At 39.9% G+C, this 13420-nt stretch overlaps 1 protein-coding gene across 19 annotated transcripts in view; it reads right to left on the reverse strand.

The window, feature by feature from the left end:
- The window catches only part of LOC129174227 (calcium/calmodulin-dependent protein kinase type II subunit gamma-like), a 103067-nt gene that overhangs the window by 21180 nt on the left and 68467 nt on the right, over window positions 1-13420 (reverse strand). For 3 of the 19 annotated variants that reach the window (XM_054766000.1, XM_054766060.1, XM_054765982.1), the window contains 5 exons: window positions 10550-10590; window positions 7776-7847; window positions 2531-2575; window positions 2351-2405; window positions 2128-2208 (listed from right to left, as the gene is read on the reverse strand). In XM_054766000.1, the coding sequence (XP_054621975.1) occupies window positions 2128-2208; window positions 2351-2405; window positions 2531-2575; window positions 7776-7847; window positions 10550-10590 (294 nt within the window). The remainder of the gene's footprint in view (window positions 1-2127; window positions 2209-2350; window positions 2406-2530; window positions 2576-7775; window positions 7848-10549; window positions 10591-13420) is intronic. The other 16 variants (XM_054766117.1, XM_054766108.1, XM_054766035.1 and 13 more) reach the window with 7 other exon arrangements.

The following is a 13420-nucleotide window of genomic DNA, read 5'->3' on the forward strand; positions in this document are numbered from 1 at the left end:
CTGGAAGTCCTGCTAGGGCTCCACCACTCGATGTCACATCCAAACTCTCTTTAAAGAAGGCGTCTCATCCTCTTTAAGCTTCCTTGCTTATTTTTTTGCATGATTGTCACACTTAAATGTTTCAGATCATCAAACAATATTAGTCAACGACAACACAACTGAACACAAAATGCAGTTTTTAAATGAGAAATGGGAGAAAAAATAAACCCACATGGCCCTGTGTGAAAAAGTGATTGCTTCCTAAACCTAATAATTGGTTGGGCCACCCTTAGCAGCAACAACTGCAATCAAGTGTTTGCGATAAGTTGCAACGAGTCTCCTACAGCACTGTGGAGAAATTTTTGCAGAATTGTTGTAATTCAGCCACACTGGAGGGTTTTCGAGCATGAACTGCCTTTTTAAGGTCATGGCACAGCATCGCAATAGGATTCAGGTCAGGACTTTGACTAGGCCACTCCAAAGTCTTCATTTTGTTGTTCTTCAGCCATTCAGAGGTGGACCTGCTAGTGTGTTTTGGATCAATGTCCTGCTGCAGAACCTACATTTGTGTCAGCTTGAGGTCACAAAGAGATGGCCGGACATTCTCCTTCAGGATTACGCTAGATGTAATGGGACACACACCTTCCAAAAAGTTTAACTTTTGTCTCGTCAGACAACAGAGTATTTTCCCAAAGGTCTTGGGGATCATCAAGATGTTTTCTGGCAAAATTGAGTCTAGCCTTAATGTTCTTTTTGTTCAGCAGTGGCTTTCATCTTGGAACTCTGCCATGCAGATGGTTTTTGCCCAGTGTCTTTGTTATGGTGGAGTCCTGAACACTGACCTTAACAGAGGCAAGTGAGGTCTGCGGTTCTTTGGATGTTGTTGTGGGGTCTTTTGTGACCTCTTGGATGTTTTTGCCATTTGTGGATAATGGCTCTCACTGTGGTTTGCTGGAATCCCAAAGTTTTACAAATGGCTTTATAACCTTTTCCAGATTGATAGATCTCAATCATGTTTTAACAGGGTGGCAATCACAGGGCCATGTAGGTTTGGATTTTTTCTCTCCGTTAATACTAAAAAGTTTCATTTAAAAACTGCATTTTGTGTTTAGTTGTGCTGCCAGTGACTAATATTTAAATTTGTTTGATGATCTGAAACATTGAAGTGTGACAAACATGCAAAAAAAAAATTCTCACACCACTGTATGCTCTCTTGTAAAATTCGAATATGTTTTTGTCTCCATTAAGGTGATTTTATGGTTCCTTTTTTCATATCAACATTTTTTATTAATAATTACCAATTTTTTGGGCCCCCTGGCAGTTAGGGGACCTTGGAATTGTCCCGACTTTTCCCCCTTATATAAATTGAAAAATGTATAATTAATCCATGTGATCGGTCTCGGCGGATTTCACTCATGGATGGTCGGCAGCATAAAACCCTGATCGGAGCACCCCTAATATGTTCATGCACCTTTTCCATGTATTTACTTGCTCAAAATACAGGTGATGGCTGGTCCGGCCCGGTCAAATTGGGGCCCTCAGCAGAATTGTATTTCCAAAATGATTATTATAAACAGGGATGCCACCGAAAAAAAAATATCACACTGGGCCCTTCCTGGGCAGCTTTGGTCGCCACATCTTTAGGACCCGACTCACTAAAAACTGCTTATACTATTTGCCTTCAATTTAGGTTTGAAGTAATAAGAATACATGGTTAGTGTATTAGTGTAAAATGACAAACTGTCCAGGGTTGGACTCAAACCAGCACCTTGCGGCGTGCTGTCAATCACTGCGACAACAAGGGCGGTGTAAGATTACTCAGGGCTGACTTGGCATGCTACCCTTTATGGTGCAATGAGCCCTGGAAACATGCGCTCGTCAAACTTTTCATGTATCTACTGTAGAGAATAATAAAAAATACGTTTTTGCTAAAAGCAGTGGGAACCCTCAACACAGCATCTGGGGGGGGAGAGGGCACTCAAAAAGGTGTAAGACGTCACTGCTGGCGATCACAGGAAGCTGAGGTGGGAGTTTGAGGAAATCGTGGGGGGTGTTGGTTTTTGGTGGTTAGGTCCTTGCCAGGCACGGGATGGGGTGGGGGTGGGTGGGAGGCCACCACATAGCTTCCTGTGTTAAAAACAAACTTACTAGCTGATGAACTTTGAGGTGAGGGCAGAAGTAGGGGCATCTCCTCTGTGGCGCTGCTCTGACTCAGCGCTGTACTGTCGGCTAGAACACACAACGTAGCCAGACGCACAACATATACAAACATCCACACAGTCAAGAGAGACACGGGCGGTGGTCCAGAGTATCTCCGCACACCTGTCTCTAACCTGATTGGTGGAAAAAGTAACAGGAAAGAGTGAAGTACCTTGCCTACCTTTCATTTCCTCCTCGTCATTGGTGGCGTTGCTCTCTGTTGATCCCTGTAGCAAATAAAAACACACACACACCCAAAAGGCAATAAAACAATTAGTCACAAGTGAGTGTGTTTATTTTGAGACCCAACAAACACACACACACACACACACAGGCACACACACAAACAAACCTTGACGCCATCAGGAGGGTTGTGCACCACCGTGCTTTGAGATTCCTGCAACACACAACACAGCAGTTGCTACACATTGTGGAGATCTTGGAGCAGCACCACTCAATGTGAGCCATGTTTTCACCCGGCAGCACAGATCTGCTCACTTTAGTCCCATAAAGTAACGGATAGGTACCAATTTTTACCCTTCCCTTAGGTAACAATTTCAAATAGACTCCACTGAAAATTACAGTGGATTCAATGTTTGTGTGGCTGCTGTTTGTTTGCGGATGCAACTGATTATTAAGTTAATACGCTGACATCCTTCGGATTGGCTGACTCACAGCGAATTCGGAAATAGCTTGGCCTATGCTTTTGAACATGTACAAATCTAGAAAATGTATGGGTGCAACAATGGTTGAGAAGTCTTACCGCAAACGAAGAAAAATCTTTGAGTTTTGGGTCTCAAACTGGCATAAGTGGTCTGCCATTTATGTCGACGTCGGCTTAATCGGCCATTCTATTTGTATTAAGAACACCACCATGACTTGGTCGACTAGACAGGTTGTCAACGTAAAAGGGGCCGACTTAATACTTAATGGTGTGGAATTGATAGTGCATTAAAGTAAATGAGTCGTAAATGAGTCAAAAATTACTTGGCTGCAACAAGTTGAGGCACTGTTGAGTCACTAGTTTGTGGTCTAAAGAAGCCTCGGCTATGGCTATAAGTCCTCCAGGTAGCATTATATTATAAAGCAGGAGTTCAGAACATTCAAAGCAAATACTACAGCAAATTTAATATTTTTAAAACAAATAATGGATTCACTGATTGTTAACTTTCCCCAATTTAGTCAAATGACCATCCACACTTTGTTACTAAGCCACTTACACAGTCAATGTGAATATTTCAAACCCTAAGGATTTGGATTTGCCCTTTCAAACGATACATTAGCAAACTGGACCACTTAATGGAAACTTAGCATTGAAGTTAGCCTGTTCATCCATGTGGTCTTTCTAGCCTTCACTAAACTTCCTAATTTGAAGCACGTCATCCCACCCGCCTCACCCCCGCCAGCTGAAAGTCACTACCTTACCAGACCAGATTGTGCGTTATGTAAGCCACAAGATGCAATGCATGCTAGTTGCTCCCCCACCCCACCAAAAAAAATAAAATAAATCACAACATGCCTCTACAGCACAAGAACACAGCAGTCAGGATGAGCGGGTTGTTATGGTGGGAAGGAACACCAGGTGAGCACAGAAATGTGGAACAATGGTAAAAGACGGACTGTAGTCTTGATAGAAATTGCCGTAAATGCTACCATTAATGGTCCAATAGTCCCTGGGTAGGGGTGTCGCGATACACTCCACTCACGATACGAGACGATGCATGATATTGGGTTCACGAGAACGAGATGATGTTTTAACATTACTTTTAAGAAAACTACATTGAAACTACATTACCTTTAAGAAAATTACATTTCCAAAATATAGTCCAGACATTTTTGAGTCAAAACAATGCAGATACATTTTTAAGTGACGTTGGGAACACCGAGGTAGGTTGGACTGCAAGAAGTATAATGTGCGTAGAACACTTAATGTGCAGTTCCAATCCTGCCTGCAATTCCACATTACGTGTATTATCCACAGTAGCGATACCAAAGTTGCGTCAGATTGGATGCCATGTTCTTGTGAGGCAGATTTTCTCTAAACAATAAATATCGTCACGTTTTAATCTCGTGAGATCTCGTCACACCCCATCGCTGGGTGCGTGGCCATAAACAGCTGTTTTATTGAATTTTATTAATGCCACAAGGTGGTTCTGTTGCTGCTGTTTTTTGCAATGTGCTTATTCATCAATCAGCATGTGATCAAAGAGACACATTTTGCTTTTGTACTTATTGAAGACAAAAAAAAGTTGTATACAATAAGTAGGGATGTCCGATAATGTCGACCCACCGCTAATTTACGCCCGATATCGCATAAAAATGTAATATCAGTTGACATTGGTATCTGATTTTTTCCAGATAATTAAACCTTATATTAAAAAAATGCTATCTAGTTGGACATTTTAGTGTTAACATGACCAGGATGACCGCTCTGACTGTACTGAAATCGGCTAGCTCCTCACGTTAGCCTCTCGGACGCTAGCTCTTAGCCATTCAGTGAAGCACAAATGGTCTTGACTTTCTTGGCAGCTCGTCGATCTTGCTCGATAGTGAATTCACGTTTCCCATCATAACAGAAGGTAACGAAGGCTTGAATCTCCACTTCCTCGCTAGCCCCTTGACTTTCATCTCAACTCTGGTGTGACCGACTTGATATCAATGGGTACACGGGAAATCACACCGACGCCGGACGTCGCTCTCATGGCATATAAAAATGTGCTTGAATATACAAACAGAGCTGCTTGAAAGGCTGCCACTCATGGCGGCGGTGTGTATTCCATGACATACATACTGTACATACATAGATACAGCAATAAATAGATACTTTATTACTCTGCAAGAGAAATTCACACTTCCAGCAGCTCTGCACGCGCAAAAGATGACCTCATCAAACCGCCTCACAAGCGTGTAAACAAACCTGGGTGGCTAGTAGCAAACTAGCTTGCTCCTTCCGTCCATCCATTTTCTAGATATGCTGCCTATCCTCAGTAGGAATCTAACAATTCCCGGAAATAAGTAACGGTAAAATCTGATGTGTGTCCGCACTCGATTAGGAGAGTCTGTGGGGAGGTCTGTGAAAATGCTGCTTTTTCATATGACATTGTGTGTATTTTCAATCGTATACATGTTTGTTATGTAGATTACTTTTCCTCTTCAATTTTGTAACGGCGTGTTAGACCACCTCGAGTCATTAGGTAGATTACTTTTTCTCTTCAACTTCATATCGGTCTGTTAGACCACCTCGAGTCAAACGACGGCTTTGAATGTCAAGTCCAACTTTAAGCCTTTCAAACGCCTGGATCGGTGTCTGGACAAGATAAAAGGTATGTAGTATATGAATTCACTTAAATCTCATTAAAATCTGATGGTGCTAAGTACGTTAATTTTGGCCTGAAATTACTGTGTACATGCAATTTGTAGCGTGACGTAGAAACCAATACAGCGTGCTGCCGCACAGTGGCAGAGCTACGTGGTGGTGGACAGGGTTGGCCGTGGCCACCGCACAGGCCATCTAAACATTTCAGATATCAACTTATTGTCACCCCTATGTGAGTAATAGTCTCACCTTGGCCACCCCAATGAAATCTTTCTGGCTCCGCTACTGCTACTGCACTAAGAGTGCTAGGCATACATTAGGACACTATATTTTCTTCCCTGGACTTTTTGATTATCAAAAAAGTTTTAATGGCTACTTTGTTAGCTTTTAAAACAAATGCACAGCCTAAGCCTAATCGTAAGTATTTCTCAGATATTTTACATTGTTGTACAATGTTGTTTTCAGCCAGGTTGAGAAGCTGATTGCTGATGCTCTAGCCATTAACCTCACAACAGATAGTTGTTAATTCCACCACAGGAGATATGTCATGTTACACATATCGGTATCCGAAATTGAGAGTGGGACAATATCGTCAAAAAAGCCAATATCGGACATCCCTTCACATTTAGGAGATGACAGTCTAAGTACAGCTTCAGAATGCAAAAGGAAGAAATGAGAGTGAGACTAAAAATCCCAAGTAAGCAATTTATTGCAAACAAGCTGATCAAAAGTTTAAGAGCACAGCCTTGGGCAAGGCAAAATCTTGGCAAAAATGTGGATTGAATGTCATTTTGTCAGGTATTCACACTGTCACGATCTCTTGATAGCAAAGGCAAAAATGCTTTCTCTTTGAACATGGTTTGTTGAGATGTGGCCTCTCGCAGCACGCCAAGGCTCTTGATGCTGGACACGGTAAGGCAGTAATTTGAAAGTTCCTCAAAGATCCTGACGGTTATGGACCAAAAAAAACCAAGTAGAATGCAGAAATGTAGAATGTAGAAAGTCAGGTAGACCCCAAAAAATGTTGTGGGCCCTGAGCTAGAGGATCCCATGTCTTGATGGACAAGACATGGGATCATCCTTGGCCCAAATAAAAGTTGTTACTTGTGCTGAGTGCAGTCCACTAGACACCATCTGCCAGAGAAGGGCTTTAAGAAGAAAAAACCTTTTCAAAAGCCTGTCTCCAACTCCACAAAATTACCCGTTTGGAATTTGCAGGAGAGCACCAAACATGGGACATTTAAAGGTGGAAGAAAGTTTTGTTCTTAGATGAGAAAAAATGTAACCATGACTGCCCTGATGGGTTCCAACATTACTGGCATGACAAGGAGATCCCACGTGACATCACAGTGGAGCGGGTATGCCATCATGCTCTTTCAAATGGAAGAATGGAGCTTCAGGTTGTGCAGGGGCATCAAACGGGAGCTGGCTATGTGGAGCTGTTGTCCCTCGTCTGAGTGGTAATGGCTTTTTCAACAGTACAATGCTGCAGTTCACAAAGGACTTCTTACAGAAAAATATGCTCACTCTTTTGGACCATCCTGCTTGTTCTCCTGATCGAAATCCAATTCCAAACATTTGGGCACGGATGGCAAGGGAAGTTTACAAAACTGGACATCAGTTTATTTCTATTTTAGGGGGTTCTGTTGTTTTTTTTATATTTTGGTCTTAAAACTTTTGATCAGCTGATGGAACAGCCTACTTAACTTTAATGCTTGTAAATTACGTACTCCAAAAAATGTCTCCCATTTCTTCTTTGTGCATTTTGAGGATCTACTTAGAACCTCCTTAAGATCCAACAGTGCAAAATGTACATTCTTTTGCAATTTTTGTTTTGATCAGGAGTGTATGAAGCGCTCTGCAATAATTAACAGCATTTACAGTGGCTACAATACAACATGATTGGGTTAATGTTCTAGACTGGAGCAAGGCATGGCGAGTTGAACCCAGACTCTACAGTTCTGTACTGACACTTCAGAGGCATGCTGGATGGAGATCATGCTCCTTATGCATCTGAAGAAGGTGAACATGTGCATCCTGACATTCTATGGAATTACCCAAATGGCACTATGAGTAGAATGGTACAGTGACACATGTATCAATTGGTCAGTCTTAATCTTAATGGGCATTTTAAATGGAGAACTTAGGAATACATGTGCACCTCAGAGGGTAGGTTGATGGATGATGGAGCAACAAGCAGCGATGACACAATGATGATGACGGTAACACGTACAACTACCAGGGAGTGTTAAACGACTGACACTGAGGCGGCCTACTGTACCATCTGGGCGTTGGTGTCTTTCAGGGCACTGATGGCGCTCACTATACTGTTCTTACTGTTGTTGGTGGAAGGCTGGGGCGAGAACGCAAACACTCACAGATTAGAATGGCATGCCTTTGAGGAAATTGAGCTCATGTTAGTCAAAGCTTGCAGCTGTTGAGAGCTAACAGGGCAAATGAGAAAGTGAGTGCCACACAATGGCCTCTAGATCATCCTTTTTACTGCCTCAATAACTCTCTATGGATCTACACTAAACTGCACATTGTAACTCACATGGGAACATAAGGAAGGATTAAATATGAGAGTCAAACCAGAATTTAAATAATGAAAATAGTTGATTTTGATAATAAGTTATTATGCTAATGCAAAGAACACAATTAATGCCAGGGGTGTCCAAAGTGCGACCCGCAGCTTGTTTTTTTCTTGGCCTACAGTGGCATTCAGTTCGCATCCATTCGCGACACCGCAAATTTGAGGATTTATGGTCCAAGGAAATTATTTCTCCAAAAATAAGCCACATTTCATTCACCATAAGTCGTCAATTTATAAGTATTAAAAAAAAATAGGTAAAATGCACAGCATACATGTACCACTGTTAGAAAGCCCATAATTTTTACATGTTTGGCTTTATCCTTGATTGATGTTTTTTCCACCAAGCATAGATATTTTTGCACGATGTTCAGCGGTCCATGACCGCATCATTGTTGTGTCCAGAGAAGCAAAAGTGAAACTAATATATAGTACAGTAATCCCACACCACTTTGCGCTTCAAATTTGGCAGCTCACACCATTTATCAAACATTTTTACATTTTCCAAACATTTTAACTTCTTAAATAATCCTCGTAAATTTTCTTTTTGTAATATTTTGTTTTTATTCCCATATTTTAAATAGAGAAAATAACCCTTTCCCCAACTTTATTTTGTTTTGTGTTTCTCATATTACAAATAATAAAAACATATATTTAACTGATTGTCATAAAATTGCAACTTTTTTACTCGTTAGAATAAAACTATTTTGACTTAATTCTCATAAAATGATATTCACATAAAATGAGTTCTGTTTTTTGCATTTCTGCTGCTTTTTTTTTTCTACATTTTTGAACTACAACTTTGGTAAAAATTTATTTATGTAAATATGAAAAAAAAAAAGTTGAAATTTTCATTTGAATTTTAATGATCGACACAACCAATTAAGTCATTCACGCATATTTCAGTCCTGTGATCGTGACTTTTCGTCCTGGCGCCGTTCCACTGTACTGTAGCATTTTTGTAGCCTTGTTAAAACATTGCTGCAGACGAACGGAAGATTTATTTACAAGCTAGCAATGACACAGGAGACGTGGCATGGGCGGTGCAGACAGAGGGAAGAGATAGACACTCAACTTCCCACAATTAAATTCTTCTTAAAGGGCCAGGCTCAGTCTGTAACAGTGTTCATATGCTGTAATACAAATTTTAAAAAGCACAAAAAAAATCAGCAAAACAGCGAATCTGCGAAAGGTGAACCGCGATAGAGCGAGGGAACACGACAAAACTTCTCCACAACCTAATTTTCAACTTTGCTATTTTGATTTTATAGTACTGCGGCTTAAATGTTTTTTTCTCTAATACTTAAATTTTATGAGACGACAATTACGTTATTTTCCTCATATTACGTTATTCTTGTAAAATTACATTTTCTTGTTAGATTAGAACTTCAATTTTTGCTCTTTTTTTCCCCCCCACTTCTCTTGTTAATTTTATTTTTAGAGTGTGCCACGAGCCAATCAACAAATGCGGGCAGCACTCTGGACAACCCTGCCTTAGGTCTTATTTTCTGCGATTATGTCTAATATAACAAGGAATAGGAGTGTAAAGATGACCACAGGGGTGTTATTTCATGTCTAGAGGGCTTAATGTTAAAAAAAACTTATTTAGAAGGTTGTAAACAGGTTTTCTATGCTGTAACTATAAAAATATTCCATTTATAAAATGACAAATCCTACTTTGTAGGAATTCACTTTACATGGGTCGGGTCTGGAACCTATTGCTGATTACTGTATAGCTTCCTCACATGCTGCAACAGTTCAATAAATCCACCAAATAGAAGACAAACTGTCACGTTAGTGGTGAATACGAGTGAACAATGGCAGAAGATGGGGAGGGTTCTAGCCCTGAGCCGAATGTAATAATTACAAGAGTCACTTTTATTGTAAATGTTGATTGGAAATTGGAGAATGTCATTGTCAAACTAGCAGGAAGGTTTGGAGCTGAAATATTGATATTAATAACATTCACTCTTTTTTTTTTTAATAAATTGTGCACAGTCTAAAAATACAATTAAACAAGAAAACTACAAAAACAACCCAGCAAGAATGGGAAAAAGTTGATACTAACACAAAAAATAATACGCTTTGTCACCTACAATACACACAGCTAATATGCAGGCTCTTTTATGTATAATCATTAGTATATTTTTATTCTAACCTAAGAGAATGTTAAATCTAATAATGGTCCCAGCATTCTTTTTTTCCTCAGTATGCAGCCCTTGGTAAAAAAAAAAAAACGTTTAGACATCCCCAATTGATGGTGGATGGACTGATGGACCTTTTTAGGATGCCTGATTAATGTTTGTGTGGTAAGTAAACAAAAAAAGTAAAGAATATATTCTATTCTATTGGACATTTTGGACACCCCTACATTAACTAATGGAAATAAAAAATCCAGTGTGGGGACATTCTGGAAAGAGTCCTCTTGAGCTAAAAAAATAAAATAAAATCACAAGACACCTTACCTTAGCAGAGTCGGATTTCTTGTTGAGTAAACTTTTGCATGCTGTGAAAAGAGGGAAAAAAAGATGGGGACGAAAGGAGGACAAAAAGGGAGAGAAACGGGCAGAAAATTGAGTTTCACATTTGAAAGCACAAAACGGAGCGCTGGCTAGGCATTGAGGAGGTGGGGATTTTTCACAGTGCAAATGCACCAAAGACTTGAGTGATCAAGACGTCACACGGGCTGTATCCCTCCATCTCCCCACCCCCCTTGCTTGTACAGTTGGCTAACCTCCGCTGTACGCATTCCCATCATAATCCATTGAATGCCACCTGGGGATACCCAGTAGAAACCTGAGTGCAAAGTAAACTTCCTGAAGCCATTTCCTGTCTAGAAGACCCCCAGCACAAACTAAAAAAGAGAGCAGTGAGTTAGCTTAATGTAAGCATCGATTTCTCTTAAAGGGCCTTGCTCACTTCCTACACAGCAATCTTATGACACATGTGTGCGCGCGCGCACACACACACACACACACACACACACACACACACACACACACACACACACACACACACACACACACACACACACACACACACACACACACACACACACACACACACACACAGAGAGAGCTTCTGTTTCTTACCTTTCCATTGGAAAAGGGAAGTAAGGGGATAAGAGGAGTGTTTGGACACAGGAGAACAAAGATAAGGGGCACAGAGTTTATAATAACAAGTGGAAAGTCATGCTTTGTATTCTTAGCTGTTAGTACACACTTTATATCAAGCCTGCCATGCAGCATCAAACAGATAAATAAAAACAAAAACACAGATCACCTCAGAGAGTAGAGGTGGAAGCGGTGAGAGACGTAATATCACTGTGTTCTTATTTTAAATGCAACCTACCACCCTCTGCTGGCAGCAGAGGATGTAGGATGCATTAGAGAACATCAGACGGTTCCTCCTGAGAACATTGGATGTGATACAGTGGAACCTCAAAGGCTGAACACCTTGGTAGCCGTATAATTCGGTGTTTGTTTTGCGCTTTTTTGTTATTTTTTTTCTGCACTTTTTTTTTTTAATTCATAGAGGATGTCTAAAAGAATTCACTTTTTAACATCCTTTTTTATGCCACCATATTTAAAAAGGTAGCAGTGACAGATATTAAGAAAAATGCAGGAAACAGGAAATGGAAGTTAAAGTTGGAAAGCCTCTGTCTGGTTGCTAAGTCCAATATGGCTGAGTATAACAGCAAGAATTAAAAAGGACAGAATATATAGAGCAGGAGTGTCCGCAGTGCGGTCCGTGGAACAATGTCGAAATAAAATAGGACAAATAGAGCAAAAACGCAAAATGGGAAAACAAAAACCTGAAATGTTGACAAAAACCAAAAAACATGCTTTGTCTGAAATAACATTTTTACAAAAAAAAAAAAAAAAAAAAAAAAAAAAAAAAAACTACAAAGAAACCAGCTAATGTAGCCAAAACGCTGAACACTCGCCCATACTGTATGTGCTCGACAGTCAGAAGTCTAAAGTAAATAACCTGAAAAATAATTGAATTCATCAGACTAGATCAGCAGCCTCTCTCAACGGTAGAAGACACCAGGTTTGCCGACTGCTCTCTCACTTGGCGCCCTGCTGCCTGCTACTGGAAATCCTAGAGTGCCATCAGACAATGTACTCTCACATCCAAAGTCTCCTTAAAGAAGGCGTCTCATCCTCACCAGTCTCACCCGTGATGTACTGTATGTTCTCTTGAAAAAGTAAGTCAAATATGTTTTTGTCGAAATGAAGGTGATTTTATGGTTCCATCCTATCGCCAGTAGGCTATAAGGACCTTGGAATTTTCCTAATTCTTCCTCTTTTGTACGGCACCCCGGCCAATAGCATTCATCATAAATAACTTGAAAAATTTACAGTTAAATCAATGTGATCGGTATTGGTATCAGCCGATTTCACTCATGGATGATTGGTATCGGAATCGGCAGCATAAAACCCTGATCAGTGTCCCTAATTCTAACTTTCTCCCCAACCTAATTTTCCAAAAATGAGAACTTTATCTTGTTTTGTGTATTTCTCATATTACATAATTAAGATATTTATACTTTTTTCTTTTTAGTTTATTCTCTGAAAATTGGGACTTTGTTTCTGGTTAGAGAACAGCTGTTAGAGAACAGCTTTTTTCCTCTAAACATTTTCACTTTCTTGTTTTTTGCTTTTCTATGTATTTTTTTTCCAGCAATTTCAACTGTATTTGTGAAAATTTTCTTCTCATAACTGACTTTATTTCCATATTTTGACTTCATTCTCGCAAAATTTTTCCACAACCTAATTTTCAAAAAATTACAACTTTATTCGTTGTTTGGTTTGTTTCTCATAACAGTATGACTTTATAAAAATTACGTTATTTTTCCTCACAATATTACGTTATTCTTGTAAAACTCCTACTTTTTCCTCATAAGATTTTAATTTTTTTTTTTCTCTTGGTATTTTGACTTTATTCTTTTCCATTTTTGCTGAGCACTAAGTTCTCTTGTTAAATGATATTTTTAGAATGTGCCGCAGGCCAATAAAAAAAAAAACAGCCGTGGGCCGCACTTTGGACACCCCTGGGTTACAAAATCAATTATATTATAGTGATGAGTGACACCATCGGAGGAGGAAGGTAAACAATGGAGCAGAGTTGATGTCACACTATATATTGAGAAGGGAAAAAAACAATTTTGAAAAAAAACTTACAAAACGTGGTCCAGACAGCCTGCAAACCTTTAAGGGTTCTAGCTGACAAACCTTCACAAGCACTCTCCATAGGAATCTCAGCGCAGCACTCAGACATTCCCAAAGCAAACCTGCGCCTCCCTTTTCACATGTTCATCTGCATATTCACTA

This window comes from Dunckerocampus dactyliophorus, chromosome 2 (genome assembly GCF_027744805.1).
Source record: "Dunckerocampus dactyliophorus isolate RoL2022-P2 chromosome 2, RoL_Ddac_1.1, whole genome shotgun sequence".
NCBI lineage: Eukaryota > Metazoa > Chordata > Actinopteri > Syngnathiformes > Syngnathidae > Dunckerocampus > Dunckerocampus dactyliophorus.